At 45.0% G+C, this 27,748-nt stretch overlaps 1 protein-coding gene across 6 annotated transcripts in view; it reads right to left on the bottom strand.

Annotated features, from left to right (window-relative positions):
- Nucleotides 1-27,748, bottom strand: part of Ppfibp2 (PPFIA binding protein 2) — a 152,927-nt gene that overhangs the window by 70,990 nt on the left and 54,189 nt on the right. For 4 of the 6 annotated variants that reach the window (XM_050163277.1, XM_050163278.1, XM_050163276.1 and 1 more), the window contains one exon: nt 20,249-20,463. In XM_050163277.1, coding sequence (XP_050019234.1) covers nt 20,249-20,463 — 215 coding nt within the window. Of the gene's footprint in view, nt 1-931; nt 955-8,269; nt 8,404-20,248; nt 20,464-27,748 lie in introns of those variants that run through there. The other 2 variants (XM_050163280.1, XM_050163282.1) reach the window with 2 other exon arrangements.

Consider the following 27,748-nt stretch of genomic DNA (forward strand, 5'->3'; position numbering starts at 1 on the left):
ACAATAACCAAAAGTCAGGAAAGGAAAATAAGAAGAGCCTAGCTGACCACACAAAATGCACTGCTGGCCAACAGGACTGGACTCACGCCTTCGGCACGGCACACAGCTGAAGCCATGCTCACTTTTCCACTGCCCCGAAAAGGTGCCTGTGGTTTGAGTCAGATTTTCATGACCGCAAGTTTTTCCTCTTTACAAACATTTTGTTGTGCACTCTAAGTACTCTGTGCCACACACATATTTATAATGAATGCAGCAAAAATTTCAATATTCAGAAAAGCCCACATTTGAGGGGCTGAGGGATGGTTCAGTGGGTAAATCCAGCTTTCCTTGAAAACACAAGGCCCTGAGATTAAATCCGCAGAACTCATATAAAAAGTCAGGCAAGGCTGAGCAATGTCTATAATCCCAGCTCTGAGAGGCAGGAGAGAAGTGGAAGCAGGAGCATTGTTGGAGTTTGCCAGCCACCAAGCTAGACAAAACTCCATGAGCTCCAAGTTCAGTGAGGATGCCACCTCAGGGGAATAAGGTGGATAAATGAGAGAGAGAGAGAGAGAGAGAGAGAGAGAGAGAGAGAGAGTATGACATCTAACAACATCATCTTCTAGCGTCCAGGTGCACAGACATATACACTTTCAAAAAACCATTCCAATTTAGACATTAGGCCAGCTAAATCCACCTCCAGCAGCCTCTTAAAAGCCATCACTAAACCACAGTGGCTCATCAGATTGCATGATATTTGCTCATTCCTAGTCTGCCCTCCCTTGGATCTTGATCAAGGAAGGGACAGCAAGTTATGCACAGCTCTTCATGGAGTTCTGGATGTCAGTTGAGTGCTTGATGACATGGCTGGGGTGAAACAGAATCCCCAGGACATGACTGGCATAACCTGTCCAGTGTCTACTGGAGAGTACAGTCTTCATTAGAAACATACCGTGGTCCATTCTCAGAGATGCTGGGTGAGAGCAGTTCTTTATCATTCCTTGATTGACACATCCAGGAGACTATTGTCAGTGCTCAACTTGACTGAACTTGGTGACAGAGTAGGTTCCAGATCAAATGGAGCAGGGGAAACACCAAAATGAAGTGTCATTGGTATACAGGAAAACACTAAGAAGTGTGGGGAAACCCTAAGATGGACCCCCTAACTTTCAGAGCCAAGAGCTGCTTTCCAAAGCTACTGCTTTAAGGTTGTCAGAGCACATCTGTCCTCCTGTCTTGATGAAGTTTCAAGATCTGTAGGCTTAGCAAGATAGAGTGCCACTTCCTTCAGCACTTTTTATAAGCCCTGGATAGTTCCAAGATCTTTGTTACAGAGCACACACTGTTCCAACTGGTCAGACTTTACTGACTTAAATCAAAACACTTGCCTGTAAATATGATGGGATTCTGAGTACACTACACTGGACAATTCGTTGAAATGCTTTTTTTCTCTTTATTGAGATAAAGTCTTGCTGTATAGTCCTGGTCTGCCCTTGAACTTCTGATCCCCCTGCCTCATCTTCCTGGGTGCTGCAATTACATGCAGGTACTACTGTGCTTGATTCTTTCATTGGCCACTTAGATAACTTGTGTTTTTAGATGAATGTGAAAGTTTAAGAAAAAAGTTATCATCTCCAGTCTGCATAGACACAAAAGTGGTCTACAAGAGCCAGTTCTAGGACAGGCACCAAAGCTACACAGAGAAACCCTGTCTTGAAAAACCAAATAATAATAATAATAATAAAAGAAAAGAAAGACAAAGCTCTCATCCTTTATCAAATAAACTTCTTTATACAGCAACCAGAGAAATCCACAACTGTCCAAAGAGCAAAGAACAATCATCCCCAAGCTCAAGGAACGTGGAAGGAGTGGAAAAAATGCAAAAGCCAGGGGACCAGGACGTCTGCTAAGAGACAGACTCTGCTACATATGACAGGGAGCTGGACCCATGAAATCTTAACTATGCAGCTGCCAAACAAGATCTAATCAAGAGCAACACCAGCTGACATCTCAATGTGAGTAGGAGAAATCCCACAAGATCCACCCTTAAATGACATGCAGCAATTAACGGCTAGTAAGAGGAAGAGAATTAGTCTTCTCCAGAGATGAGTCTCCCTCATAGGTACCCAAGCAGTCAACTCTAAACATATGTACATATGAACAACAGGCTCAGCAGGTTTGGGGGGGGGGGGAGAGAGAGAGAGAGAGAGAGAGAGAGAGAGAGAGAGAGAGAGAGAGAGAGAGAGAGAGAAAAAAAATAAAGAAGAAACGATCATGAGTTTGAGAGCAAGCAAAGGTACACAGGAGGTGTTGGAGGAGTAGAAATGTAAAACACATAAGTAGAAAAATAAAGGCAATTACCAAGGTCAGCAAACAGTATGAGTGTAGGGAATGCCTACACATGGGAAAATATCCCCTACATTCCTTGGCTTCCTGGAAATTATAAACACATCTACTCTCAAGACAAGCTCTACTTTGTCTAAGCAAAGAACAGTCAAGACAATCTACTTTCTTATCTTTGGTCCAGAGTTACACTGCAAAGTGAAGAGAGAATGAAAGCCGCTCTAGCTACCATTAGTCCAGCAGGGAGATCCTATCCTACCCTTGACCCTTCTACCCTCCTCCATTACCTTTCAGTTATATACACTGGGAGGTTAAGTGTTGCTGGACAGTTTCTCATTATCCAGTGATCTAAATATCCGCCTTTAGGAAACTCAGCAGAGTCCACAGTAATGAATTAAATAGCTTCTTGGTTAACCAATGTCTGTGTCATCACACTTCACTCATGCATTTAGTCAATGATTAAGATATTACAAAGCTTCTTAGTAGGTATAATAAATAGTATCAGAGAAAGTAGTATGCGTACAGCAATAGCAAGGTCATGGGGAAGAGATGAATAACCTTTTACCTTCAAAAGGCAGAAGAGATTTATAGGGGAGGTTCCACTTCTAGGATTAAGTCTGAAAGCTATAAAGGACTTCTTGGGGAACAAGAACACCCTTGCAAACAGCCTCCCCAAGGCAGACAGGCTGTCTTTGAGACCTTGATTAATCGCTATCCCTTTAGACATTCTGAATTCCACAAGCTTTCCAAGAGAAGGGTGGAGTAAGGCTCCAAGCTCACCTTCCTGGCAACATGCATTTGGAGAGAAACACAGAAGATTTACCAATATCTCTTCCCAAAGTTATGAACGTGGCTCAGCTCTGGCTACTGGTAAATGTTCATTATAGGTGGCTGGATACATAAGAAACTTAAAGCGCTGAGTTGTAGAAGTGGCATTTGTTCATTTGTGCCAACACCTGCTACAACTAGGAGGGAAGGAAGAAGAGGAGACTGAAGAATTTCCTCATCTTGCCAGTTCTAATAGACACTACTGGAAACAGCATCAGAGACATGGCAGCATCACTAAGTGCTAAGAGGTGGGGATCAAACCAACATGGTGTTAGGGTGTTTTAGCTATCTGGAGGAACTAGAGTTAATTGACTGGTGCCTCTTGACAGTTCAAGTTTTATAGGAAGGCAGCCACCCTACAGGATTCTCAGTAGGTGAAGGTGCGGGCTCGACTGAAGGTCAGTTGATAGATGCTCACCTAGCAAGTACAGGACTCTGGGCGCAAACCTCAGTTCTGCATAAACAGTGTATGGTGGCAAATACCTGTAATCCCAGCATTTGGGAAGTAGCAGCCAGATGACCACAAGTTCAAAGTCATCCTCAGTATTTAGTTTAGGACCAGCTTGGGCTACATGAGACTTTAAAAAGTCAGAAAATATTCACAAGGAAATGAATAGGAAAGGTTGTTTAGGAAGTTCATATAGCAAGGACATTGCAGTGGTGAAATTTAAAGGCGGGTGTAGACAAAGGACAAAGAAAGAGCGCTCAGGTATGATAAGTAAGGAGTAGAAGTTTTTAACTCCTTCAAGAATTCTGGTAAAAGACAGGTGAGTTAGAAGGCAGCACAAAGGTAGCAAGTACAGGAACAAAGGTAGTTTTCATTTGCTTTTTCTCTGAGAACAACAACAACAACAAAAAAAAAAAAAAAAAACCTTTTCTTCTAAGAGCAATGGAGTAGACAGGGAGTCACTGAGAGAAGGCAGAAGACTAGGAAGAGCTGGGGCACGATAAGGTCAAAAAGACCAGACACCGGGACAGCCTTGGCTAGGAGAGAAGACCCCAGCCACCTGGAAGAGAAGAAAGTTGGGAAGTAATAGCTGTAAGCATGGTTACACATTGTGAAGGGAAAGGAAGATGAGAAATTCATCTAAATTTGACCCTCACCCTGTCCCCGTAAGTCAGTAATGACATCAGTTGAGAATAGAGGGCCAAGTCAGAGTCAAAGAGAAAAACTATGAAGGCGCTGCCACAGAGGACGGTCCAGGAGTGCAGTGAGTCAGTCACAGGATGCCTAAGGGACCACTAGCTACGCAACCAAAGACTGTAGGGTGTCTAAATGCTGAAGCCAGGCAGCAACATGAAGGGACTGCTGTTCGAATATCCTTTCAAAAACACCACTGTTTAGAGCTCTCTCCCTGGGAAAATGGACGGCTGCTCAGGGGGCAGTGGGCTGGTCCCAAAGACGCTGCTAGGAGAAATCCTCCGAGGCTCTTCCATGGTTATGTGGGCTGGATCTACGGATCTCGGTGCAGGATACGTAGGAAATGTTAGTGACACAGGAAGCTAGCTGGAGAAGATGGGGGCCTCTGGGTACTTGTAGCAGGAGTTACTTAGTGCTTAGGCTTTATCTGCTCAATGAATGAACTGGGGGGCGAGCCCGCAGCAGTTTCTACTCAGCAAGCAGAGATCAGCTGAGCAGAGCTGGGGGACTTCCAGCAGTCAGGGGGCCTCCGGTTACATATGCTGGGCCAGTTGCTGTCATCTCCTCTAAGTCTTCGGTTTGCTTGGTTTGAAGCCGTGATCTGGAACATGAGAAGAAGTCTAGAGCTCGAGGAGTCAATGGCCTAGCATGCACGTCTAAGTAGAACCAGTCCATTCTCGCCTGTTCCTCTCTTGTTTCTCCTTCCTACTAATAACATGAGCAGCTAACGATACACATGCTGCTGAGTATTTCCTTACACACAACTCATACTATGTTAAACATTTTATAAGCATTAACCTTACTTTATCCTCAAAGAGACCTGTGTAGAAAACACTAGTAGAAGCTTCCCTATTTTATAGATTAAAAACAGGCCCAGGCTTTTGAGTAAATCGACCTAAGATCACATACCTGGTAAATGTGGCAAAGCCAGGAGTCAAATCCAGACCTCCCTCCATCTGTATGCCTACAACTATAAATGTACACATCACCCAGTCATCCCTCAAGGGCCCCAAAGTGATGCTTATTTTCCATGTAAATACTTTTCTTTCACCTTGCTCTTCCCTTAACATAGAGTGCCTCTTTGTTCTGACTTCTTTTGGGCTTGGTAAATGAGGGACTGGTACTAGTTGACACCTGTCTTGTCTTAGGTCAAAGGGCAAGGCTCCTACTGTGTGCACTAGCTCACAATTCATCCAGGACTCTCTTCTTCTAGAACCTGCCTCTTATACATGGAAAAATGAAAGAAACAGTGTTGCTACCTTCAAAGGTGTAAGTTCAGAGAGAGCTGCTTTCTGCATAAGCACATGAGAAGGTAGGTGGGAAGGGCTGGACACCAGGACTGAAGGACCCCTCGGGGGACTAGGTCAGTAAAAGAATGGTTCTGAACAACAGACCTCATGGAATTAGATAAAGAAGCTGGGAAACTAGACAAAAGGATATCGGAGATAAAGATTAAAAAATTAAAATAAAAAAATTTAAAATTCAGGAAATATATACTTGAAGGTTACTAAAAGATGAAATGAAAAGGGTAAAGACTGGAACCAAAGGCCGAAGAAGCCAAAGAGGTTGCATTTCCTCTTCCAGACTGAAGAGGAGTCCAGAGGCTCACTGACAGCCAGGGTCACACACAGGAGTGTCTTCGGGGTTGGGGAGATTAAAAAATCTGACACAAGGATTTGGGGTAAAAAAGGGAACCCACCATCACAGAATATATAACGTATCCTATGACATATCCAATACTCGGTGTTTGATTTACTGTTGTTAATGACTCTTAAAATCCTAAAACAGAGAAAATATATTTGCTATGGGTTCTGTGGGGTTTCCAAAGTTGTTGCCTGGCTCCGAGAGTCCATTATAGCTCACATTCTGTGTCTTGGAAGAGACAGAACCTTCTTACTTTGCCTTGTGGGCAGAATTGGTACCTGTGGACAGAACCTGCAGTCACAGCATTCCGCAGTGGTACGAATATGGTTCCTAACCCAGGCATATGGGGACTTGTAGACCCTCTCAGTTAAGAGTTTCATGTTGGAAATGAGGACACAAAGACTAAGTTGTGGGCAGTATGCTTTTTCCTGGGTTCCTCCAAGATCTGCCTAGCACAGCTTTCTAAAAGCTTAGGATGGTGCTGACCTTTGCCAAAATGTCCAGTTGTCCCAGCATGCTCCCGGTGGCTGAGATGCCCTGTTCCCAGCTAAGAGAGGCTGAGCAAACGCAGGACTTCTGTCGCATTCTGAACCAATCACTGTCTGCATATTTGGCAGAACTAAGGAAGGAGCAGGACCAAGAGACAGAGAAAGTGGAAGACCAGGCTGCCCGACCACTGACCAACCAGTACTCACAATGTCCGTGGCCTCCCTTGGGTTTTGCTAAATGAAGTCCAGTACTAGCTGACTCCCGTCGGTCATCCAACTCTCTAATCATGTCTCAGATGCCTCGCTTTCCCAGCACAGCTCACTGCATACCACATCACAGTTACAGGGATCTCTTTAACATACAAATTAGACCCCACACTAGAACCTATGTTACTTCTTCACTACAAACCAGTCATTACAAACCACTGTCACCCACTGCCCCTGCATGGCCTTCAGAAGGATTCTATGTGATTTGGCAGCTGCCTACCCACCAAGACTGAGTCCAGCAACAATGGCTTTCTCTGTCTTGAAATTCCCCAGACTCTCCTGCCTGAGGACCTTTGCACGTGAGCCACCCACCTCTGCTTTGGCCTGGAATGTTTCTCTTCCCATATTCTACATGACTCGTTCCTATTACTCTTCTAGGTTTCTGTGTAGTGTTATTTCCGCAAGGAGGACTCCTGACCTGCTTCTTCAAGCATCAACAGTCCCTCTGAGCATCCCTTACTGTATGCTTGTAATCTGGCATGTACTTCCTGGGACCGTGTGACCCCTTCTCCCTCTGAGGCTGGTCCATCTTTGCTCACTGCTGTACACACAGTGCCGGGAGCTCAGCATTTGCTAAGGAAGAAAGCACAGCAGCTGCAGAGGACACACATAAAAAGCCAGCCAGTCCGTGCCTGGAAGCTGGACAGTGAAGGTCTATGTGTCCCTTCCAAGAAGGATACTTCCTATCCTTCTGCAGTTACAAAGTCAAACCTCTTATCTATCAGGTGCTCTTGCCCTTCCTCCCTCTCAAACATATTCAGCCTAGAACTCCTCCATAGGAACGAATGTGAGCCCATCTTCCAGGAGAGGAACACTAGAGTCCTAAGTGCAATGCCTTCTGCCCCCCCCCCCACAGGGTCACTCATTCCTCACTCCACACAAATGCCTATGTCCTAAACAACGGCACAAACAAGTCGCAAACAAAATCCTGGCTTCAGAACACTACAAGAGAACTACCCTGGAGCCTTCCTCCGGAAACACAGAAGCTCACTGGCCTGGCAATATATACCCTCTGCTCCGGATAACATCAGGGCTGAGAATTAGTTAAATGACTTCCGAAGTCAGGCATTTAAGACAGTAGTGGCTTCCTCTCTGTGTCCTGGAACCCAAAAACAGTGGACAGAATTTTCAGGCCATGGTGTATGGAGGTCCTGACTGCTTAAGAGGCAAAGTTAAAATAACTTAACTTCCCTCACTCTGTTCTTGCCTTTCAGTACAGAGGCTCATTCACTGGGCTGTTGGGACAGAAACAAAGGCAGCTGCCTGTTTTCTCCCTTGGTGTCTATAATTAGATTCTCATGAAGAACTTGGCCACAACAGGGTCACTGGACAAATGCCTCCCTCCCCTTATCGCGCTCTCTCTCTCTCTCTCTCTCTCTCTCTCTCTCTCTCTCTCTCTCTCTCTCACACACACACACACACACACACACACACACACACACACACAGAGAGAGAGAAAGAGAGAGAGAGAGAGAGAGAGAGAGAGAGAGAGAGAGAGAGAGAGAGAGTCAAAACACCCCCAGTGTCTCTCTCCTTACTCATCTCCAGAGAAACCCAGACGATGCAGCCAGTCACTTACCCTCTTCAGCCACGAGAAATGCTTGTAAACATCAATGTCCCCATCCATGCTGGGTACCCATGTCAGCAGTTAGAGTCCTTGGTTGAGAAAAAGCTGGCTGGAGCTCAAGCCTTCTCCTCCTCCCTGCCTCTGCCCCCTCCCCCGCAGGAACAGCAAGCAGTGTTCCAGTTTCCCCACTTCCCTGGCCTGTGTCCTATAGCCTTTCTTTCCCTAAACAGGCTCAGATACACAAGACTCAGACTTGACGGTGCTGCTCCAGGGTCCTCCCCCACCGCCCCCACAAAAGGCAGGCAGGCAGGCAGGCAGGCACAAAGACACATGGACACACACAGACCAAGACTGACTTCAGAGTCCTTCAGAGCAATCAAACCTCATCAAAAAGGAAGGCAGGAGTTGTAAACACACATACACTTGAATGCATACACTCACTCACACATGGGCAATGGGAACTTTCTCAGTGATAATACCAGAGCCTGCCAGAGGGAAACAGTCCGGAAGAAAATGCCTTGTCTGGCTTCTCCTTTCTGGTGTGGCTGGAACTCATTACCGAGAGCCCCCGATTTCCTGTCTCTGCTTCACTCCGCATTTACCCACAGGCTCCCAGCTGCTCTCAGTTTATTTGGGACTAGGGAGACAACTAAAAATAAGCGCTACTCCCAGAGGAGCCTGCTGGTTCACACACACACACACACACACACACACACACACACACACACCTACCCCTTTCACAGATGGGCCATGGGCTGTGGCCCAACGAAAGCCTGGGTTTCCAGAAAGGACAGATTTAAAACCAGCTCCTGTGCCAATTCTGGGCTCAGAGGTAAGCCAGGTCTAGGTAGGCTGCCTGCTGTCCTTGACGCTGCTGGCACTATCCAGAGACAACTGCTAGAACCTTGAGATCTTTACTACTGGCTCCCTCAGGGAGTACAGCTCTGGGCTGTGAGCCACCACCACTGGGTTCCCTGGAGGCCACCCCAGGGCTTATTGCTTCTGTTCGGTCTCAGGACTGCTTCCTGGCTATCTTCGCCTGTGGAGGACTACTTTACAAAGCAGGGAGATGAAGGGTGCACTTTCATGTGACGTGGGAGTGGCTCCAGGTAAGAAGGAGCCCTGGAAAGCTTGGAGGAGAAGGGGAACTATGTAGCTCATTGGTGGGCTATATCAGGGACCCCCTCCAGTACTCCTCGGATGCTATCATCCCTCCTCTCCTCATACTTTGACATCTCCTTTGAAAGCCCCCCGCACCCCGCAAACAGCTTTTCTCCCTGGCCCAACCCTTACTGTGTGGCCTTTGGCTATGACGATTATGGAAGTGATCTTTGATGTGGGTGCAGTAGGAATGGTGGTTACATGCAAAGACTCTGCACTCAGCTGTCTGCTGTGAATGACTTACAGACGCACATCATGTGACTTCTGGGCCTTCCTGCGTCTTTCCTGGAAATCCCAGCAGGATCCACTGGGTGTCAACAGCCCCCTCAACATGGCATCAGTGTTCACCACAGCCCACGAGCAATGCCAGAAAAATAGGGCACAAATAAGGCTGGCAGCATGAAGTCACAGATCAGAGGCCAGGGAGGAGGGCTCAAGCAGGCAGCTGGCATGAAGGGAGGAGCAGATTCCTGCAGACACACCCAGAGCAGAGGCCAGAAGGAAAAAAGCAGGCTCATTGCCCTGCTATGAGCTCCGGACTGTCCCTCCCCTTGGCCTAGTTCCATGTGGTCTAGGACCCTACACCCTCAACCCAATGCTGTTTTCCCTGCCTGGACCTCAGTGCAATGTGAGAAGAGTGCAGGAGAGGGAGGGCTTGTCCAAAAAATATTTATTGTCTAGGAACCTGAGAAAGTCAAATGAAGAAACTCATTCGGTAAGCAAACACTTGCCCTGCACCAAGACAAATGACATGTACTTCCTGCCCTGAGCAGATAATTCTTTCACAGTGTGCAATAAAGGTGTGCAGAGTCTGGGGAGCTGATCTGGAGGCAGTCGCACTCCCTGAGGTGAGGATAAGGGAAACTCACCCTTTCCACAGAGGAAGGAGCTCAGTTCCTGCCTTTACTTGTGCTAGAAGAGTGGTCCGAAGCTACTTCTCATCAAACTACTGGCCTAAGCCCAGGAGAGGTGGCTCAGATGAATCAGGGTGGAAAGCATCCCCTGACAACCAACTCCTCCTCAGCATCTTCCTGGTACATCCCAAGTCTTCCATTGCTGGATAGAGATTTCCTCCCCAGATGCTAGGGAATTTCAGCCCACAGTAAACTGCACCTGATGGTGGATAAGGCTCTACTGCACCAGGCTGTGGAAGTGCACCTTATTTCTGACTCATTTAACATTCATGCCCAACATGATTCTTGCTACACAGAAGAGATTTATGCATTCTCGGAATGAAAGTGCAAGGCTCAAATACTGAGACAAGCAAAGACTAATATTCTACTTAAGAGAAAACAAGGGTTTAATGACCTGTTTGCCTAAAAGAGGCCAAACCAGAGCCAATATTAACTCCACTTGTGGGTGATGGACTAGGGCAGGCGCGAAGAGGAGAGAGTGAGAAGAGAAGGGGAGCTAAGTTCTTGCCTCTTTGCCACACCCTCAAGCAGCAGTTCTTGCCTGAGGCTTCACCTGCTTTGCTACAAACACCAAAGCATGTTCTCCTTCATCGTACTTATTTCACTTCAAACCCCAAATCCACAAGATAACACTCCAAAGAACCTGGAACCGAGATGTGCATGTGGCTGGCAAGAGGAACAGGGATGAGCACAAGGGAGATGCACCAACACAAGAACTTTAGGCATCTACAACTTGGGGAGCACCCAGGAGTTTGGTCAGAGCTCCCTCAAAGTACTGCAGGTGAATCCCAGCTGTGCCATACCCACCCCAAAGGCCATCCTGGTCAAGAGTGCCTTCAATGAATCAAAGAAGCTCATGAATACATTCTGACAAACAGTACTGACTCCTGCCAGCTACCAGGAGCAACAGGGCAGATCTATGCACCAACCCACCATTTGCATCCTGAACAGGGATGAGCTATGGTGACAGCTATAAGGACATCTGGGCCATGGTGACAGCTGTAAGTCCGACGCAGACTGTGCCCAAGCAAACAGGGACCCGAGCTGTGACAAGAGGGTAAGGAGCAGGATGGGTGAGCTCAGGCGAGAAATCTTGCCTACAGGCTTGCATTATGGCCACCACTACCACCCACCCATGTCCCTAGAATGCACAAGCTTGGAGAATCCATCTCCACTGTGGGACAGGACAAGAGACAACGCTAAATATTTAAAGCCCAGTGGGCCATGCACCCTTCAATTCTTGACTGCTATTTTTACCATAAAAGTGGTTATAACCAATGCTAAACCAACAAGCATGACTGAGTTTTGGTAAAACTTTATTTATGGAAGCAGAAATTTGATTTTTTAATCATTTCCACATCATAAAACATTCTTATGATTTTTGTTCAGTTTTTAAAATGTGAAAATCATTCTTAGCTGATCCAAGGGTATAACAAACAGGTAATAGGCCAAACACAGACCAGGGTTGACAAACCTCTGGATTAGGACTAAACTTCTCCATCTTGGTTGGAGAGGCTTGTATTGAAAGGACAAACTGAGCAGCAGGGTAGGGATGGAGCCTGTATTTAATTGCACATCACTAACAAGTTTCCAGGGAGACACTCACATGGCTGGTCCCAGGACCACACCTGGAGTAATATAAAATAAGAAACCACTTCCAGAAGTTTCTCAAAGAACTTAGGACTGGGAGACTGAATTCTTGTGGCTAGCCTGTCAGCCACAGCAGTGCTGAGGGGGCAGAAGGCTCTGGGCAGTGTATGTGACAGGCTTTCTTTGCAGGTTGAGGGTAAGTGGATGCTTAGACCTCAAGTCATGCTAACCTGGCAACATCCTCTACCACATCCCCTGGGCCCAAAGCAGGAAATTCAGAGGGCAAGATTTATTTGCCATTTCACCAGTGTTTGTACATTCTTGGCCATGTATAAACACTGGTTTCTGGGGACTGAAACAGTCTCTTTGGGTCAGGTCCTGAAAAGATCCAGATTGCTAGAATTTACTTGCTTAGGGAGGAGAGGGTGGGGGAGCAATAAAAACCCAGGGAGAAAAAAGTAAAACTGTTAAATCTGCAATAACTGAGAGTCCCTCAAATATGGGCTATTGTGCCAGGAAAATTGTGTTCATAACCCCCCAGGGCACAAGGATTGTTTCTAGGGCAGCGCTAACAGACACCACGTGGCCCGGGAAATGCCTCCTGGAATGTGGAGAGCCATCCTCCTGTGACCAGGAGAGAGGAGCAAGGGTCAAGGAGCCCTGAGAGGTTTTCTTGCCACTAACAAGGGAAAGGTCCAATCTATGGTCCCGGGCCAGGACTAGGCAGGATCTATCTCTCCTTCCCCAGCTCCAAAATGGAGCCTTCCCTGCCAGCTGTTTGTCCACTGGTTTCTAAGGAATACAAGAAAAGACTCTTGCTTCCAGGTGACCCAGAAAAATCAGAAAACAAAAATCCAGACCATTTTCTCTTATAAAACCTGCAATCTGATCCCTAGTCCTCAGCCTTTAGACAGTCTAGCTTTTGTCCCTGACTACCACCTACTGGTTTCCTGAAGTACTGCACTGGGGTAAAGCACCACCACTGCACCTACGCCTGCCCAGGGCCTGCCAAGGGATTGGGGGTGGGAGTAGACTGATCCTACCTACTTCGAGAGCTCACTCAACTGCACACTGCACCTGCCATAGGAGAGGCATGAGACACACACTGGATGTTACCTTAAGAACAATGAGACTTTCTTGCTCTACAAAACTAAGTACTCCCCAATTCTGTGTGTGTCTGCATGTGTGTGTGTCTGTCTGTACACACACACACACACACACACACACACACACATACACATACACACACTGAGAATTGGCCCCAAGGTTCCTGCTTTCTAAGCATGCACTGTACTATTAAGCTATAAGGCACTGAATGGCATCCCTATATTCTCTTTTTAAAACCCAGGAGAAAAGGTTTCCCTACAAGATCCCCTGCCTGTAGCTTTGTACAATTAGAATGTTCAATATAAACATTTTGGTCCTGCTGGAGAACGGTGACAGAGAAATGAATCACGTGGCAAGAAGAACCAGGCTCATGTTTTATAATCCGTGAAACAGCTTTCTCGCTTACCTTTCCTGAGTCGCCTCTAGCTTTCCAATGTGGAAAACAGACTTTTCTTCAGTGAAGAATTGCAAACTGAATGTGGCGGGGGGAAGCTCAAGGATTTGTGTGAGGAGCTGGAACTGCAGAAGCCACCATCTGTAACAAGGTGTCTGGGAGCTGATACGAGAGGAGGTCAGGCCCTCTCCAAGGCCTGATCTCTTTCTTTGTTGAGAGACTAATTCAAAAGCTATGTGCGGGGGCCTGCATTGACTAGTTAGGATTTCAGAGGTGCACACATACCCTACGCGGGGCCTCCCAGCAATCACAGCAGAGGCTGCCCACGCAAGCAGAGGCTACCCACATGAGACAGGTTTCTGTACTGTTCTTGAGATTCCGACCTCACTTGAGGCTCCCAAAACATTCTCCACTCTGGAAACTAAGAGTGGTGGATCAAAGGAGGCCTGCTGCTCCAACCCCCAGAAGAAAACCCTGATCAAATGCTCATCAGCTGGCAGAATGGTGGATCAAAGGGGGCCTGTTGCTCCAACCCCCAGAAGAAAACCCTGGATCAAATGCTTATCCTGGGGGGCTGGGGATGCAGCTCAGCTGGCAGAATGTTCGCCTGGCATACATGAAACCCTGGCATTCCCAGCACCACATAACCCTGGAATGGTGGCACAGGCCTCAACCCCAGCATTAGAGAGGTAGAAGCACAAAGATTAAGATGCTAAGCTAATTCTCAGCTGTGCAGGCTAGCTAGCTCGGCCAGATCCTACAGATACAGAAACTAAGTTGACATTTCCAAGAGAAAACCGAATCTCAGTGGACAGAGGACTGGCCTTTTAAACTTCCTACCTCCTCTATCTGCCTTGGTTCAGCTTGCTGTCACGTGCCTAGGTTCACTGACCTAGGACACTTGCTATACTGCAAAGGAAAGCTTGGGCTCCTGGGGTGGTGTTTGGGGGTGTGCATGTATTCCAGTTCCAAAGAGAACAGCAGTGCCTTGGAGTCTCTGCCAACTACTGGCCCACAGCCTGCAACCTGGTGCTGCCTTGACTTGCCCTCACCTTGCTTTTTGCTATTGTTGGGCTTCCCTGCCCCTTCTCTGACTTCATCTTGAACTTTAGCCAAGGATCTCCTTGGCCCATATCCACAGTATCAAACAGCAGGATGTACCAGCTGCTGGCAGATGAGGGGTGTGTATACCAGAATGTTGTTAGAAAAACACCCATAGTTATTCCATCTGGAGACTGCTGGCTCTAGGGCTCATATCAGCTCTGCACTAGCAAATGGGTCTGCTCTGCTAGTTGAATGCTTGACTCTGGAGAGCTAACCTCTTTAGAAGACTCCACACACAGCCAAGCTGACCACATCAGCAAAATTTTACTCAGCCACCAACCACACAGGTCTAGAGAAGCAGACAAGCCCCTTGCAGAGCACACGAAAGCTCTCTTAAGGCACAGTCAAAAGTTGTAGGAGCAGTCCTAGTAGCACCAACCCTCTCTTGCCTGTGGTACACATCAAGCCTCTAAGGAACACCTCCTTTCTTCACTTCAAAACTGTCTGGTGAGGTTCAGGAGCTCTTACAGACCCACCCACCCACCCCCGAGAGGCATCAACCTGTGGCTGAAACTTCCAATGGGGATCCTGGCTGCATCTTCCGTGAGCACTGACCCCAGCTTCAACACTGTCTACCAAACATAAAAGACTACAGTCCTGTCTCCTGAAGGTAACATTTCTGTTGCCTATATGATGGATGGAAGCATCTCCCTGAATTCTTTCTGCGGGTGACCTCAGCATGTCTGGGACTCCAAGAAATTCCTTGTAAATCAGCCTTCTACAAGTAGGTCCAGAATTCGGATATGGACTCCAAGGAAATCCAAAGCTCTTGCTCCTTGTTTCACTGAGACCCCAGAGACAAATCCCAGTCGGAGAGCTCTACGCATGCCCTTCCAGGCCTGGAGCCCACTTCCCAACCCACTCATTGCCAAGGGTCTAGGACAGAGCTCTAGAAACTTACAGCTCAGCACTGATTAATCTGGGGCAGATCTGTTGCTCTTGGAGGTAATCCTGGCAGTGTCTGGCCAGCAAGGTTTCTGCGGGCCATGTTGCTACAGCTGGGTCTTGACTCTGGCCAAGCCCTACCATCAAACACACCTAGCTGTCTATTCTGATACAGCAGGAGCAGGAATGACCTCTCTCATCTAAGACATAAAGGAAAGGCAGGCCTAGTTCCAGTCAATTTGTCCTCCTCTTAACCAGAAGTCATTCCCTCACTCCCAACTCTGCACTCTAGCAGGTCCCTTTAACTTAGGGATCCTATGGCATCCAGAGAGCTAACAACCCCAAAGAACAGCAGTAGGGGCCACAGCCCTTCCTCTCTGGCCAGAGTTCACTGATTCTTAGCAAGGGTCATTTCACACAACAATAGCTAATCTACAGCTCTGTTGACGTTTAACATTTGGACCAGGACTTGGCTTGGGGAGTAAAAGCACTTTCCGTGCAAACCTAATGACCTGAGTTCAGACTCCCAGAACCCATGGAAAGGCCAGATGCAGTGTGCATCTGTAATCACAGCACATCTAAGGAGAGATGGGGAGGCAGAAGAAAAAGGAGAACCCCTTGTTAGCTCATGGGAGAGAATCCTGGGGTATCCAGCCAGTGACGGTTTAACCAAGAAAGATCCTATCTTATGAACAAGACAGACGGTGAAGACCAGCACTCAAGGTTGCTCCCTGACCTCCACGTACATGCTACAGCACACACGCACTCTCACATATACACATGCCTACACGCGCTCACAAAGAGATAGAACTGCTTTAACTTTCACAATTCTATTTCATTGGCACTTAGCATTTTTATGTCCCTAGAGGACATAGCCCCAAAGTTAATTAGCAGGTCAGCAAGATTCTTTGGGGATTTGAGGTTTTGTTTGGTAGTTTTAATGAAGGAAGGTGCTGGGGATATAGCTCAGTTGGTGAAGTGCTTGCTAGTATATACCAGGTCCTGGGTCCAATATCCAGCATCACCTAAAACTAGGTGTAGTGGTACACACCTATCATAAGAACCTGTGTCAAAAATAAAATATAAAAAGGAAAGACAGAAAAGACGGTTAATTAGAAGAGTAAACATTTGTACAGACGTATGTATGTACATGCGTGTATGTGTGTGTTACTTGCCACAGACATTTTGGTATGTCTGTCTAGGGGCCATTCTATCCTTCACTCTTTTCCTTTCTGACAGCATCCATCCCTGCAAGCCAGACCTCAGCTCACCTTGGACTTATTATAACAAACTGAAGTCAATGGAGGGTGAATTTCTCTTGTCTGAAATGCTTGGGACTGGCAGTATTTAGTTGTTTGTGATTTTGCTTTTTTTAAAAAGGGGGATTTTATTATTATTTACACAGAATTTATTGGCTAAGCATCCCTAATCAAGAAAAGTGAAATAAAATTTCAAAAACCCTAAAATCCAAAATGTAACACCATTTAAACCTTTGGATTTCTTGATGAGGACTACCCAATTTGCTCTTGGTCTAATGCCCTATTATTCTTACTCAGCTTCCCCTGATGCTTCAGTAGCATGTTGGCCACTGGACCAATGGGAAGTCTGCTGGAGAGATTCTGAATCAAAAATAAATAATACACATATTGTCCAGAAGAAACTGATCAACTCTGAACAGAGTTGTATAGCTGTATCTATGTGAACATATGGTGCCTGAGCTCCATCAGCCATGGATGGAGGATACACAAAAGGAAAATTCAGCCTTGAGGGATGGTGGGGCAGAAGATGGGAGGAGCCAGAGCTTTTGAAGTCATTTTTGGCCAATGATTTCCAATGGGTATGCCCAGCCTCTCTACACTTTTCTAGTGCTCTAAACCCTACTGTTGACACTGCTTTGTTGGAGAAGGTACAAAAGATAGTGATGTTATCAGACAGAGCTCAACCATGTCAGGCTAATGTTCCCACAAAACAGGAGCTCTGAGGTACGTGACAGAGCCAGTCTGTCTGCAGGAGAGAACGGTGCTAACAAACACGATGTGCAGCCTGTGTTGAGCAGCAGGCACAGGTCTGTCTTGCCTTGTCCCTCAAACTACCTCTCTCATTCCAACTCCCATTCTAACCTTCCTAAGCGTCTTAAACACACACCACACACACACACACACATACACACACACACATACACACACACACACACACACACACACACAACCTGGGTGTGATGGCACACATCTTTAGTCCCAGTTTTCAGGAGGCAGAGCAGGCATACTTCTGAGTTCAAGGCCAGTATCACAAGTTCCAGGCCAGCGAGGGTTACATAGACCCTGTCTAAACAAAAAGGGGTCTCAGGAATTAAAACAATACTTTTTAAACTTTATTGAATCCCTTTAAGATAGTTTAGTGCCTGATCTAAAGTTAATGTTTTTCACAAGCTCCTAGCCAAATAGACCAATATTTGTGAGACCAAAATTTGTATGTCAAGTTTTCCAGCAGAAAGAGCAATCTAAAGCACTTGGGGAACTGCCCACTGCTCTGAATTTGGGGGCTGTGCAAGGAAGACCGAGTTTGGAATGTGTGCAGAGCCAGAGTGTAAACTGACTTTAGGTCGGTCAGATCTGAAAACAGACAGGTCATTTCTGCTCAGAATCAAACCCTTAACATGCAGCTCTAGTTTCTGGGAATGTTTATGTGAACTTCTGACCCCTGAAAAGTACACCATTCATATGTAGCTAATGGGCATAATTACTCTAGAAGATTTATGAACACAATAGCTTTTAGGGAAATCTGCCTTAAACAGTGGATTCCACAATCACTGCAAATGATCAGCCCCTAAAAACTGTGCAAATCTGAAAACACAAGCTATTTCTCCAAGGAACACATCAGCTGCATTCTGAAAAAATTATTTTTAATGTATTCCCCCAAAATATTTTAAAAGTTAGATCAACTTTTTTCATGCCACACATTAAAAACTGATGCATTAGAGTGAACTGTCACATAAAAGTCAAACCATGAACCTCCTGGAGGGGGATGGGACGCCTGGTTACTTGAAGTGAGGTTGTCAGCTCTTTGTAGGGCTACGAAGAAGAGAAGAGACCTAAACAGTTACGAATGAGAGAGTCAACTAAAATCTTCTAAAACCCTATGGTTTGAAAAGCATGACATTTAAGAAAATATATGTCCAAAAGAAATAAAGTAAGGTAACACAAACACACCTATAGAAAATGAACTCAAGATAGGAACATAGGGCAGAACAACCCCACCCAAGGGGTTAAGGAGATAGTAAGGTTGCGTGGGAAGAAAATTTAGAACTCCTTTCGAGCTTATTCTTTCTAATTCTACATCTGACACCTTACTTGGACATTAGTAAAATAATTCATTTGATCATGTATATGTAGATTTTTTTCATACAGGGTATGAGATTAAAAGCTTAGAAACTGTAGAAAATACTAATAACCTAATAAAAAAGTTTAGCCTTCTCACTAAAGAAGGAAGTGTACAAAAACAGCAGTAAAACATTTTCCCTTGTGTAACTGCTAAAGCCATATTTTAATCTTGGTGATTATTTCTGATCTCAGGATAACATGGAATAGACTCTTTTTAAACTTGGCCAGAGAAAGTAAAGACAACAAAATTCTTCTGAAAAGATATTTGGAAAAATGTGTCAAAGGCTTAAAATTATTAACATTCTTGGATTATGGTTGCCAGGTTTAGCCAACAGCTCAGGGCATACCTGATCATCGTTATTCATTGCTTATTTAAAATCAAATTTCACTAGATAGTCTATATTTTAAATGATGACCCTAGTTGATCTCTGCAATTATATTGCTAGAAAATTCTAGAGGCAGAAATGTTTGGTTACTCAGCAATGCTTTCTCATATGGTGAAAGACTTAAAATAATTTAAAAGTCAATATTAGAAAGCCTGTCACATAAATGACAGAACAGTCACATAAGATGACCAAAGGGCACTTCTGTTCAGTGTAAACCGCACAGTGAAGAAGAAAGACAAACTGCTAAACCATGGAGAGACAAGACTCCTATTCAGAAAGAACTGCCAATCACTCTCCTGGCTATGTGATGGAAGGTTCTAGACAAAGCAGAAAGGGAGCCAGCAAAAATCAGACCTTGGAGACACAAAAGAATTCAGAGAACAATAGAAATGTATTTATAAAAACTCCTATGATTACACTGGGACTACCTGAACAGCCCAAGCTGGACTCCCTATTTTTACGGTTACTTTATTTGAAACTGTTCTTACTTCCCCTTCACATTTAAGGTCATAAACATATTCACAGGTTCTGGCCATTGTTGCAAAGGCATCTTTGGGAGAGCATTATGCTGCCTACTACAGGTACATGACACGGGTACCAGGCAGACAGCCTGAGACAGTTGAGAATATTGAACAACACAAATAATGATGATAATGAGGAACTGCTCAGTGTTGAGGAAGGCATGGGGTGAGAGGCACTGACAGATCCCTCTAGAACAGAAAGAAGGCTAGGACATCTGGGATGGAGGCTGGTTAACCATAAATGACATGATTTATGGATAAGAAGGTCTCAACTTCCAAGATCATCCTTTACCTCTCAGCCTTGCACACGTTTTCCAATTCTGATCAGCTCTGCAGGGCTCTAGCATTAAAAGACTGTGCCTCAGCCCTTTCCAATGGCTACATCCCAGTTGACTTCAATGAGCTAGCACCTTAGCTTACCTACTCCCAGATATTATGAATTCTCCACAGGATGACCTGCCCATCTCCCTAGGAAAGCAGCTGGATACATTCTATTGCTACTTAGTTATGTCCCACAATTCCTTTATCTGGCCACAGACCCACACTTACCAAGCTGTGCTCAAACCATTCCTTTATGTAGGCAGCCGTTGGGCCAGGGATCTGGCTCAGCAGGGCTTCTTTCTCGTGAGGAAGGGCCAACATCTCCAGCGCCAGTCTCAGGTCCTCAATGAGGTGGAGCACTGATATGGAGTTCATGCAGGAGGATGGAGGAGACAGCCCAGGCTCACAGTTGCCATCACTAATATCTGTGACTGTTTTAGTGCCTGAAACAAAAAAGAGGAAGAGACTTTGTAAGAAGAGTGGATGTCACAGTCCGTGAACTTATCAAGAGCAAAGACAGTGAGGAGTAGAGGAGACGGGCTGGAGGATTACTCCTGCTTCACCATGGAAACCCAGCAGCAGCGAGAGACCCATCATGCGGGTACAGCCCAATAAGCCTGACATACAAAGCTTGCACATGAAGATACCTGAAAAAGCACGGTCAGCCCTCACCAGTGCCCAAAATAAAAGAGACCCAATTCTTCGCCATTTATAAACATATTGGTTTTAAGTCAGTGTTGACTGCACAGATGGCCACTCCAAGCTCCTCCCAGTCACCTCTGGACATTCCTCTCCCTGCCATGGCCTGGTCACTGCTATTACTAGAACACTATGGAAGTGACTGCGCTAATGCTGGGTCTGGGGCTTAAGAGGATTGACAGCTCCTGCTCTTCCTCTCCAATGCCAATCACCTTCTAACAAAGGCCGCCTGCCCTGCAGAAAAGACAGCCCCAACTGCCAGCAGCCATCTCGCAATGGTAGCAGACTTGTGAATGAAGCCATTCCAGATGACATAACAAACAGTTATAAAGAAACAAACAGTAGAGTTGATTGGAGTTAGTTGGGTTAGTTGAGCACAGTTATGCTCAAGGATTACCATACTCATTCTGGTGACGGAGTATAGCAAAGCAGAATCTTTCTGGATGTTCTAATCGGGACACTGCTGTATTAAAACTGTACTAGTTCCTATGCATATCCATAGCCCATTTCCCCGTGACAGATTGCATGGATGCTGAGTACAGAGTCTACACCAGGCATAGCTGAGTTCCCAGCACCCACTAGACACTGAAATGCAACGTATTCAAATGTCTGCACACATACCCAAGTAGATAGCTAAAGAGACAGAAATCAGTGCCTGGATTTCCTCAGAGATCTGGGATGCTGGGTCAATTCCTTCTAATTTAGTATGTCTTTCTACACCCTATCATTCAACTACAGAAAAGCCCAAACTGACCTCACAGAGTCTCACAAAGGAATTCTGGATTTTCAGCTGTAAGAAATACTTTGTAAATTGTAGTTTAAAGTATGAATTTTTTTTAGGGCATCTGGATTGTAAAGGCCAATAGGGTAAGCTACCTAAAGTTAGGACTACTCTGGAAAATGGAAGCTGGTGGGCCACAATGGGTCTGGCGTCTAACTCCTGGTCCCCTTTACACTTTTAGAAGCCACCATGTCCTTGCCAAGCAGTTTGGGAAGGAAAAATCCACACAGAAGGAAACAATTACCACAGAATTTGATTGCCAGTTTGCCTTCTGAAAATGTATGACAGAGGGAATCGCAGGTCACAATTCACAAACAAGTCAGGCTCTGGGGAGCTAGAAAGCAGTACAAGTACCCATGCTCTGGTGTGTGCTCAGCCCTATCTGGCTCCTACACATCCAATTTAGAGCTGATTGGGAATTGCGCAAGCCAAGCCTCAGGGAAGAAAACGACTAGAAACTCAGCAAGCCCTCCAGTCTCCACACAATTGCTTAGCAATCATTCCTCTGAACTCTGAATGCATAACCTTCTCCTGTTTTTAAATTGTGTGTGTGTGCCTGTGTGTGTGTGTGTACGCACACACATGTTCGCATGGGCACACATGCCACGTGGTATGAGTATAGCGGTCAGGATAATTTTGGTGTGCTCGTTTTTCCTTCCACTGTGGGTTCCGGAAATTGAGCTCAGGACATTGGGCTTGCAGGGCAATTGCTTTTATGCAGGGAGCCATCTGCATGCCACACAGTGTAACTGCAGTGTTTCATACAGGTGAAGTATACACTGAGCTGAGCTGAAAGAGACGAAAAACACAGAGGTGTTTTGCTAACTTTACATGATAATGCGGCTGCTGTGTATTTAATACCACACACAAAAATAAACCTTAGAGAGATGAGTATTGTATATAAATATTAAAGTATAATAGTATAAAGGAGTAGATGAAAATTGGATCTGATAGGCACAAGAGTGACTGAGCAAAAAATATAATAAAACACTGCACACTTACTATATAATTAACTTCTGCTACATAAAAACAAGTCTGAAAACACTACTTATAATGATTATAATAAAATATTAATAGATCTTTCATACAGAGACACCATATGAATCAGTTTTTAAGAAGAAGTCCTAATTCACTTCTCACACACAAAACAGCCATAGGGCTTTACACAGCTCTCTGAGACATCTACAAAAATGCAAATAGAAAATTAAAATATAGAAATAATATATAGTTCATGGAACATTTAAAAAGGGAGTTCAGTTGTTCACTATCTGCTAAAATGATCAAAGTTGAAAATGCAATGATCAATATTGACAAGCACACACCGAGAATACCCAGAGCCTGTTCAGAGACATAAAAATTGGCCCAATTCTTTGCGTAAGCAGTTTGGCAAGATACTGTAAAAATGTTCATACTTTTAAACTAGCAATTCTAATTTTACAAATCCCACCTTTACAACAGCCAGATGTTCTTTAAAGATAAAAATACAATAATGATCTCAATAGCGTGCTAATTCTGGAAACATGGGGGTAAATACCATCAACTAGGTGAGTGTTTAAATTAATTCCAGAATATTCAAAAGCATAATTCATACAGACATATATATATATATATATGAAATGACTATCCAAAGAACCAGAAATATGAGGCCATATACAAATTTGTAAAATATATAATTAAATGGGTGAAGAGATGGCTCAGTGTTAAAAGTACTGGCTGCTCTCCCAGTGGACCTGGTTCAATCCCCAAAACTCAACCCACCCCACAACCATCTATAACTCCAGTCCCAGGGAATCTGATGCCCTCTTCTGACCTCCATGGGCACAGCATGCATACGGTACACAGAGATACATACAGGCAAAACATGGTAACACATAAGAGATAATAAAAAAATTCTAAAGAAACTATTTACTATGTATGGATGTTTAAACATATATACAAAGATAGAATGTTTTTTAAATGTTGGCAATGACTTTCAGAGGTGAGAGATTGCAACCTGGCATTTAGACAGGTTTAAACACGCTAAATCCATACTGGATATTATGCAATGGCAGCACAAGAGATTGGGGGGGGGTAGTGTATGTGTGTATGTATACATGTATGCAGGTGTGCTCATATGTCGACATATGACGTATGTTTGTCTATTGCTCTTCACATCACCTTTTGCGCTCACCACTTCAACCTAACTGGCCAGTGAGCTCTGGCATCCAGCTACCCACCCCCACCCCCTATCCAGCACTGCAGCTACAGGTGCATGCATCACACCTGGCTTTTACACAGGTGCTGGAGATCGGACCTCAAGTCTTCATAATTACCCACCATGCATTTGCACACTAAGCCATCTCCTCAGCCCTCCAGCCCTTCTTTAAACAGTTTTGATGTGAGTGGATACAGACACATTCTCTCCCTGAGCCCCGATGACCTTTTTTTTTTTCCCCCTCGGGAATTGTACAAATGAAAAACTGATATATTTTCAAGCAACCTCAGAGACCTGTGGCTGGGTCACATGATCTGTTGGAAGCATGGAAGCATGAAAAGCCTGAGAGAATCTCCCGGCAAGTGGGCAGATACAAACCACCAAGAGTCCCCCTCACCCACAACGAACAGAGACAGAAAAGCTGCAACAGCTCCCCAACTTGGAGCCATGCTTGAAAGAAAATTTAAACCTTGGGGACTGAGGGGGAGGGAAAAAAAACCACTGGAAGGTGAAACAAGTTCAAACTGACTCTAGAGCAGCTCCAGCAAAGACCCGGACAGAGAAAGGAGCTGGGATTGGAGCTGGGGGGCCCCGTGAGGGGAGAGAGCAGCTAAGCTGAGTCTGTAGGGGAAGTAGCCATACATAATATCTGTTTCATTCAGGGGCTCTGAGAAAATTCACCCATGGCAGAGAAATGTGGAGAGCCCCAGGCATGTCTGTAGAGCCATGCGTACCCACACACTGTGAGAAATGCAAACTAGAGGTCTCTGCATACCACAAGTGCAGAACAAATGCCTACTAGGCATTCTTTCCTAAGAATCCCCAAGCAGAAGCCAGTACGCAGCACACACAATGGTCAGAGTGTTGCTAAACACTTCCAAAGGCACAGTCTCCCAGAGGGCTCACCTCCCCATGACACACATTGTCCCTGCAGATGATCAGCTCCTACACAAAATTACAAACACAAGTCAAAATCAAAAACCACATACAGCAAATAAGAGAATGTGTGCCTTAATCCTGGGGTCCAGAGAATAAGGCAAGAGATTAACACTGAATATGCCTGTGCATATGGCAAGGGATTCCCTCCTAAATTATTTCTCAGAAAAAGGTGATTCAACTTATATCCAAGTGCTAAAACCAAGTTCCTCTCTCTGGGAACACAGTATTCCATTATCGTAAACAACAAAGTACTGTTTAGGAAATATAAATCAGTACAAAGGTTGTAACTTTGAGGCTTATAGAATTCTTAGGGAGAGTTTTGCCATAGGTCCCACTTGAGAGAAATGAATTTAATTATCTCAGATGTGATCTAGGATAATGAAAAGGTAACCAGCATTCTGAAATAAAGCCAAAGTAGAAACTATTGCATTAGAAAGGTCACTCAACCATTGCCTGTTTCTGATGACTAGATGCTACCTTAGAATTCTTACTCTAAGAAAGAAAACAAAAACTTAATTTAGATAAAGTAATTTTATTTAATGTTCAAATACTTGTTGAGGATAAGACAACAAAGAAGTATAGAATTTTTTAATCCCATAAAAGTGTTGTGTTAAACATTCTACTTTTATTAATTAATTTTTTCCAGCCCAATCACAGTTTCCCCTCCCTGCACCCATCCACCCCTCCTCAATTCTCTTCAGAAAAAGTCAGGTCTCCCATGCACATCAGCCAGCCAGAAATAGTACTTTCTCTCCTACTGAGGCTGGACAGGCAACCCAGTAGGAGGAAAGTGTCTTGAGAGCAGGTAACAGAGTCAGAGACAGCCCCTGCGCCCACTGTTAGGAGTCCCACAAGAAGACCCAGCTACACAACTGTAACATATGTGCAGAGAGGTTAGGTGAGTCCCATGTAGGCTCTCTGGTTAGCGGTTCAGCCTCTGTGAGCTACTATGAGCCCAGGTTAGTTGTTTCTGTTAGTTGTCAAGGTGTCCTTGACCCCTCAGGTTCCTACAATCCTTTCTACCCATCTTCTGCAGGATTCCCCAAGTCTACCTAATGTTTGACTCTGGGTCTCTGCATCTGTTTCCATCAGTTTCTGGGTGAAGCCTCTCTGTTGACAATGGGCTAGACAAAGACCTATGAGTATAGCAGAATATCATTAGGAATAATTTTATTGCTTTTGGTCATGTTAGGTATTATTCTAGGTCACTGAGCTGTCCGGACCCTGGGTCCTGGTCCTCAGGGCAGTGTCAGGAGTGGTTTTGCTCTCATGGTGTGGGGCTCAATTACTCGTTGGCCACTCCCATAATTTCTGCACCAGCTTTACAACAGCAAACCTTGAGATAGGACAAATTGTAGGGTAGAGGCTTGAGGCTAGGCTGGAGTCCCAGTCCCTTCACTGGAAATCTTGCTTGGTTACAGGGGATGGCTGTTTCAGGCTCTGTATCCCCTCTCCCCCTCACTGCTAAAAGTCTTAACTAGGGTTATGCTCACAGACTCCTGGGAGTTTCCCTTGCACTAGGGTTCTAGCTCATCCGAGATGCCCCGACTCCAGTTATCTTTCCCAGTACAACTCTCTCCTTCTATCCTCCCACACCTGATTTCTCCTGTTTTCAATCCCACCCCCCCCCATCCAGACCCCTCTCTTCCATCCAGTTGTAATGCCTATTCTATTCCTCTACACAGTAAGGGATTAGTATGTCCCCCTTCGAGTCCTCATTGCTTCTTGATCTGATGATTTAGCATGGTTATAGTTTACTTTATGACTAATACTCACCTGTAAGTGAGTACATACTGTGTTTATCTTTCTGGGTTTGGGAGGCTTCACTCAGGATTATCTCTTCTAGTTCTATCCATTTGCCTGCAAATTTCATGATGATATTGTTTATAACAGCTGAGTAATACTCCATTGTGTAAATGGACCACATTTTCTTCATCTATTCTTTGGTTGACGGACATCTAGGTTGTTTCCAGTTTCTGACTATTACAAATAAAACTGCTATGACCAAAGTTGTATGGTAAAGTATCTTTTGGGTATATGCTCAGGAATGGAATAGCTGGATCTTGAGGTAAGTCAATTCCCAACTTTCAGAGAAACTGGTATTGATTTCCAAAAAGCCTGTACAAGTTGGCACAGTGGAGGAGAGACCTCCCTTGCTCCACATTCTTAATAGCATGAGCTGTCATCAGTGCTTTTGATCTTGGCCATTCTGACAGGTGTAAGATGGAATCTCAGAGTCATTTTGATTTGCATTTCCTGATGGCTAGGAATGTTGAACATTTCCTTACGTGCTTCTCAGTCATTTGAGATTCCTCTGTTGAGAATTCTCTGTTTAGATGTATACCCCATTTTTAGTTGGATTATTTGGCTTGTTGATGTCTAGTTTTGTGAGTTCTTTACATAATTTTGGAAACCAGCCTTGTGTCAGGAGTGAGGTTGGTGAACAACTTTACTCACTCTGTAGGCTGCCATTTTGTCCTTTAGACTGCGTCCTTTGCCTTAAAGAAGCTTTTAAGTTTCATGAGGTCCCATTTATTAATTGTTGATCTTAGTGTCTACATGCTGGTATCCTGTACAAGAAGTCTGTGCCAATGCTTTCAATGCTACTTACCACTTTCTTGATGGGGGAGAGTCTTCTGTTTTGTGTTAATTTCATTGGTTAAATAAAGAGACTGCTTTGGCTTTTAATAGAAAATTAGGTAGGCAGAGTAGACTGAACAGAATGCTGGGAGAAAGAAGCCGAGTCAGGCAGTCGCCGTGATTCTCCCAGTCCAGACAGACGCAGGTTAAGATCTTTCCTGGTAAGCCAGCTCGTGGTGCTACACAGAATATTAGAAATGGGTTAGAAGAATATGTAAGAGCTAGCCAGTAAGAGGCTGGAACTAATGGGGCAGGCAGTGTTCAAAAGAATACAGTTTCCGTGTAATTATTCGGGTATAAAGCTAGCCGTGTGGGCGGCCAGGTGCCAGGAACGTAGCCCGCCGCTCCTATTATAACACTTTCTCTTCTATCAGGTATCTATTTGCATTCTTCAACATTTGTGGCATCCAGTTAGACCAGCACTATTTGCTAAAGATGCTTTCTTTTTTCCATTGTATATTTCTGGCTTCTTTAT

Source organism: Alexandromys fortis, unplaced genomic scaffold (assembly GCF_014885135.2).
Source record: "Alexandromys fortis isolate MF-2015 unplaced genomic scaffold, M_Fortis_MF-2015_v1.1 scaffold_129, whole genome shotgun sequence".
Lineage (NCBI taxonomy): Eukaryota > Metazoa > Chordata > Mammalia > Rodentia > Cricetidae > Alexandromys > Alexandromys fortis.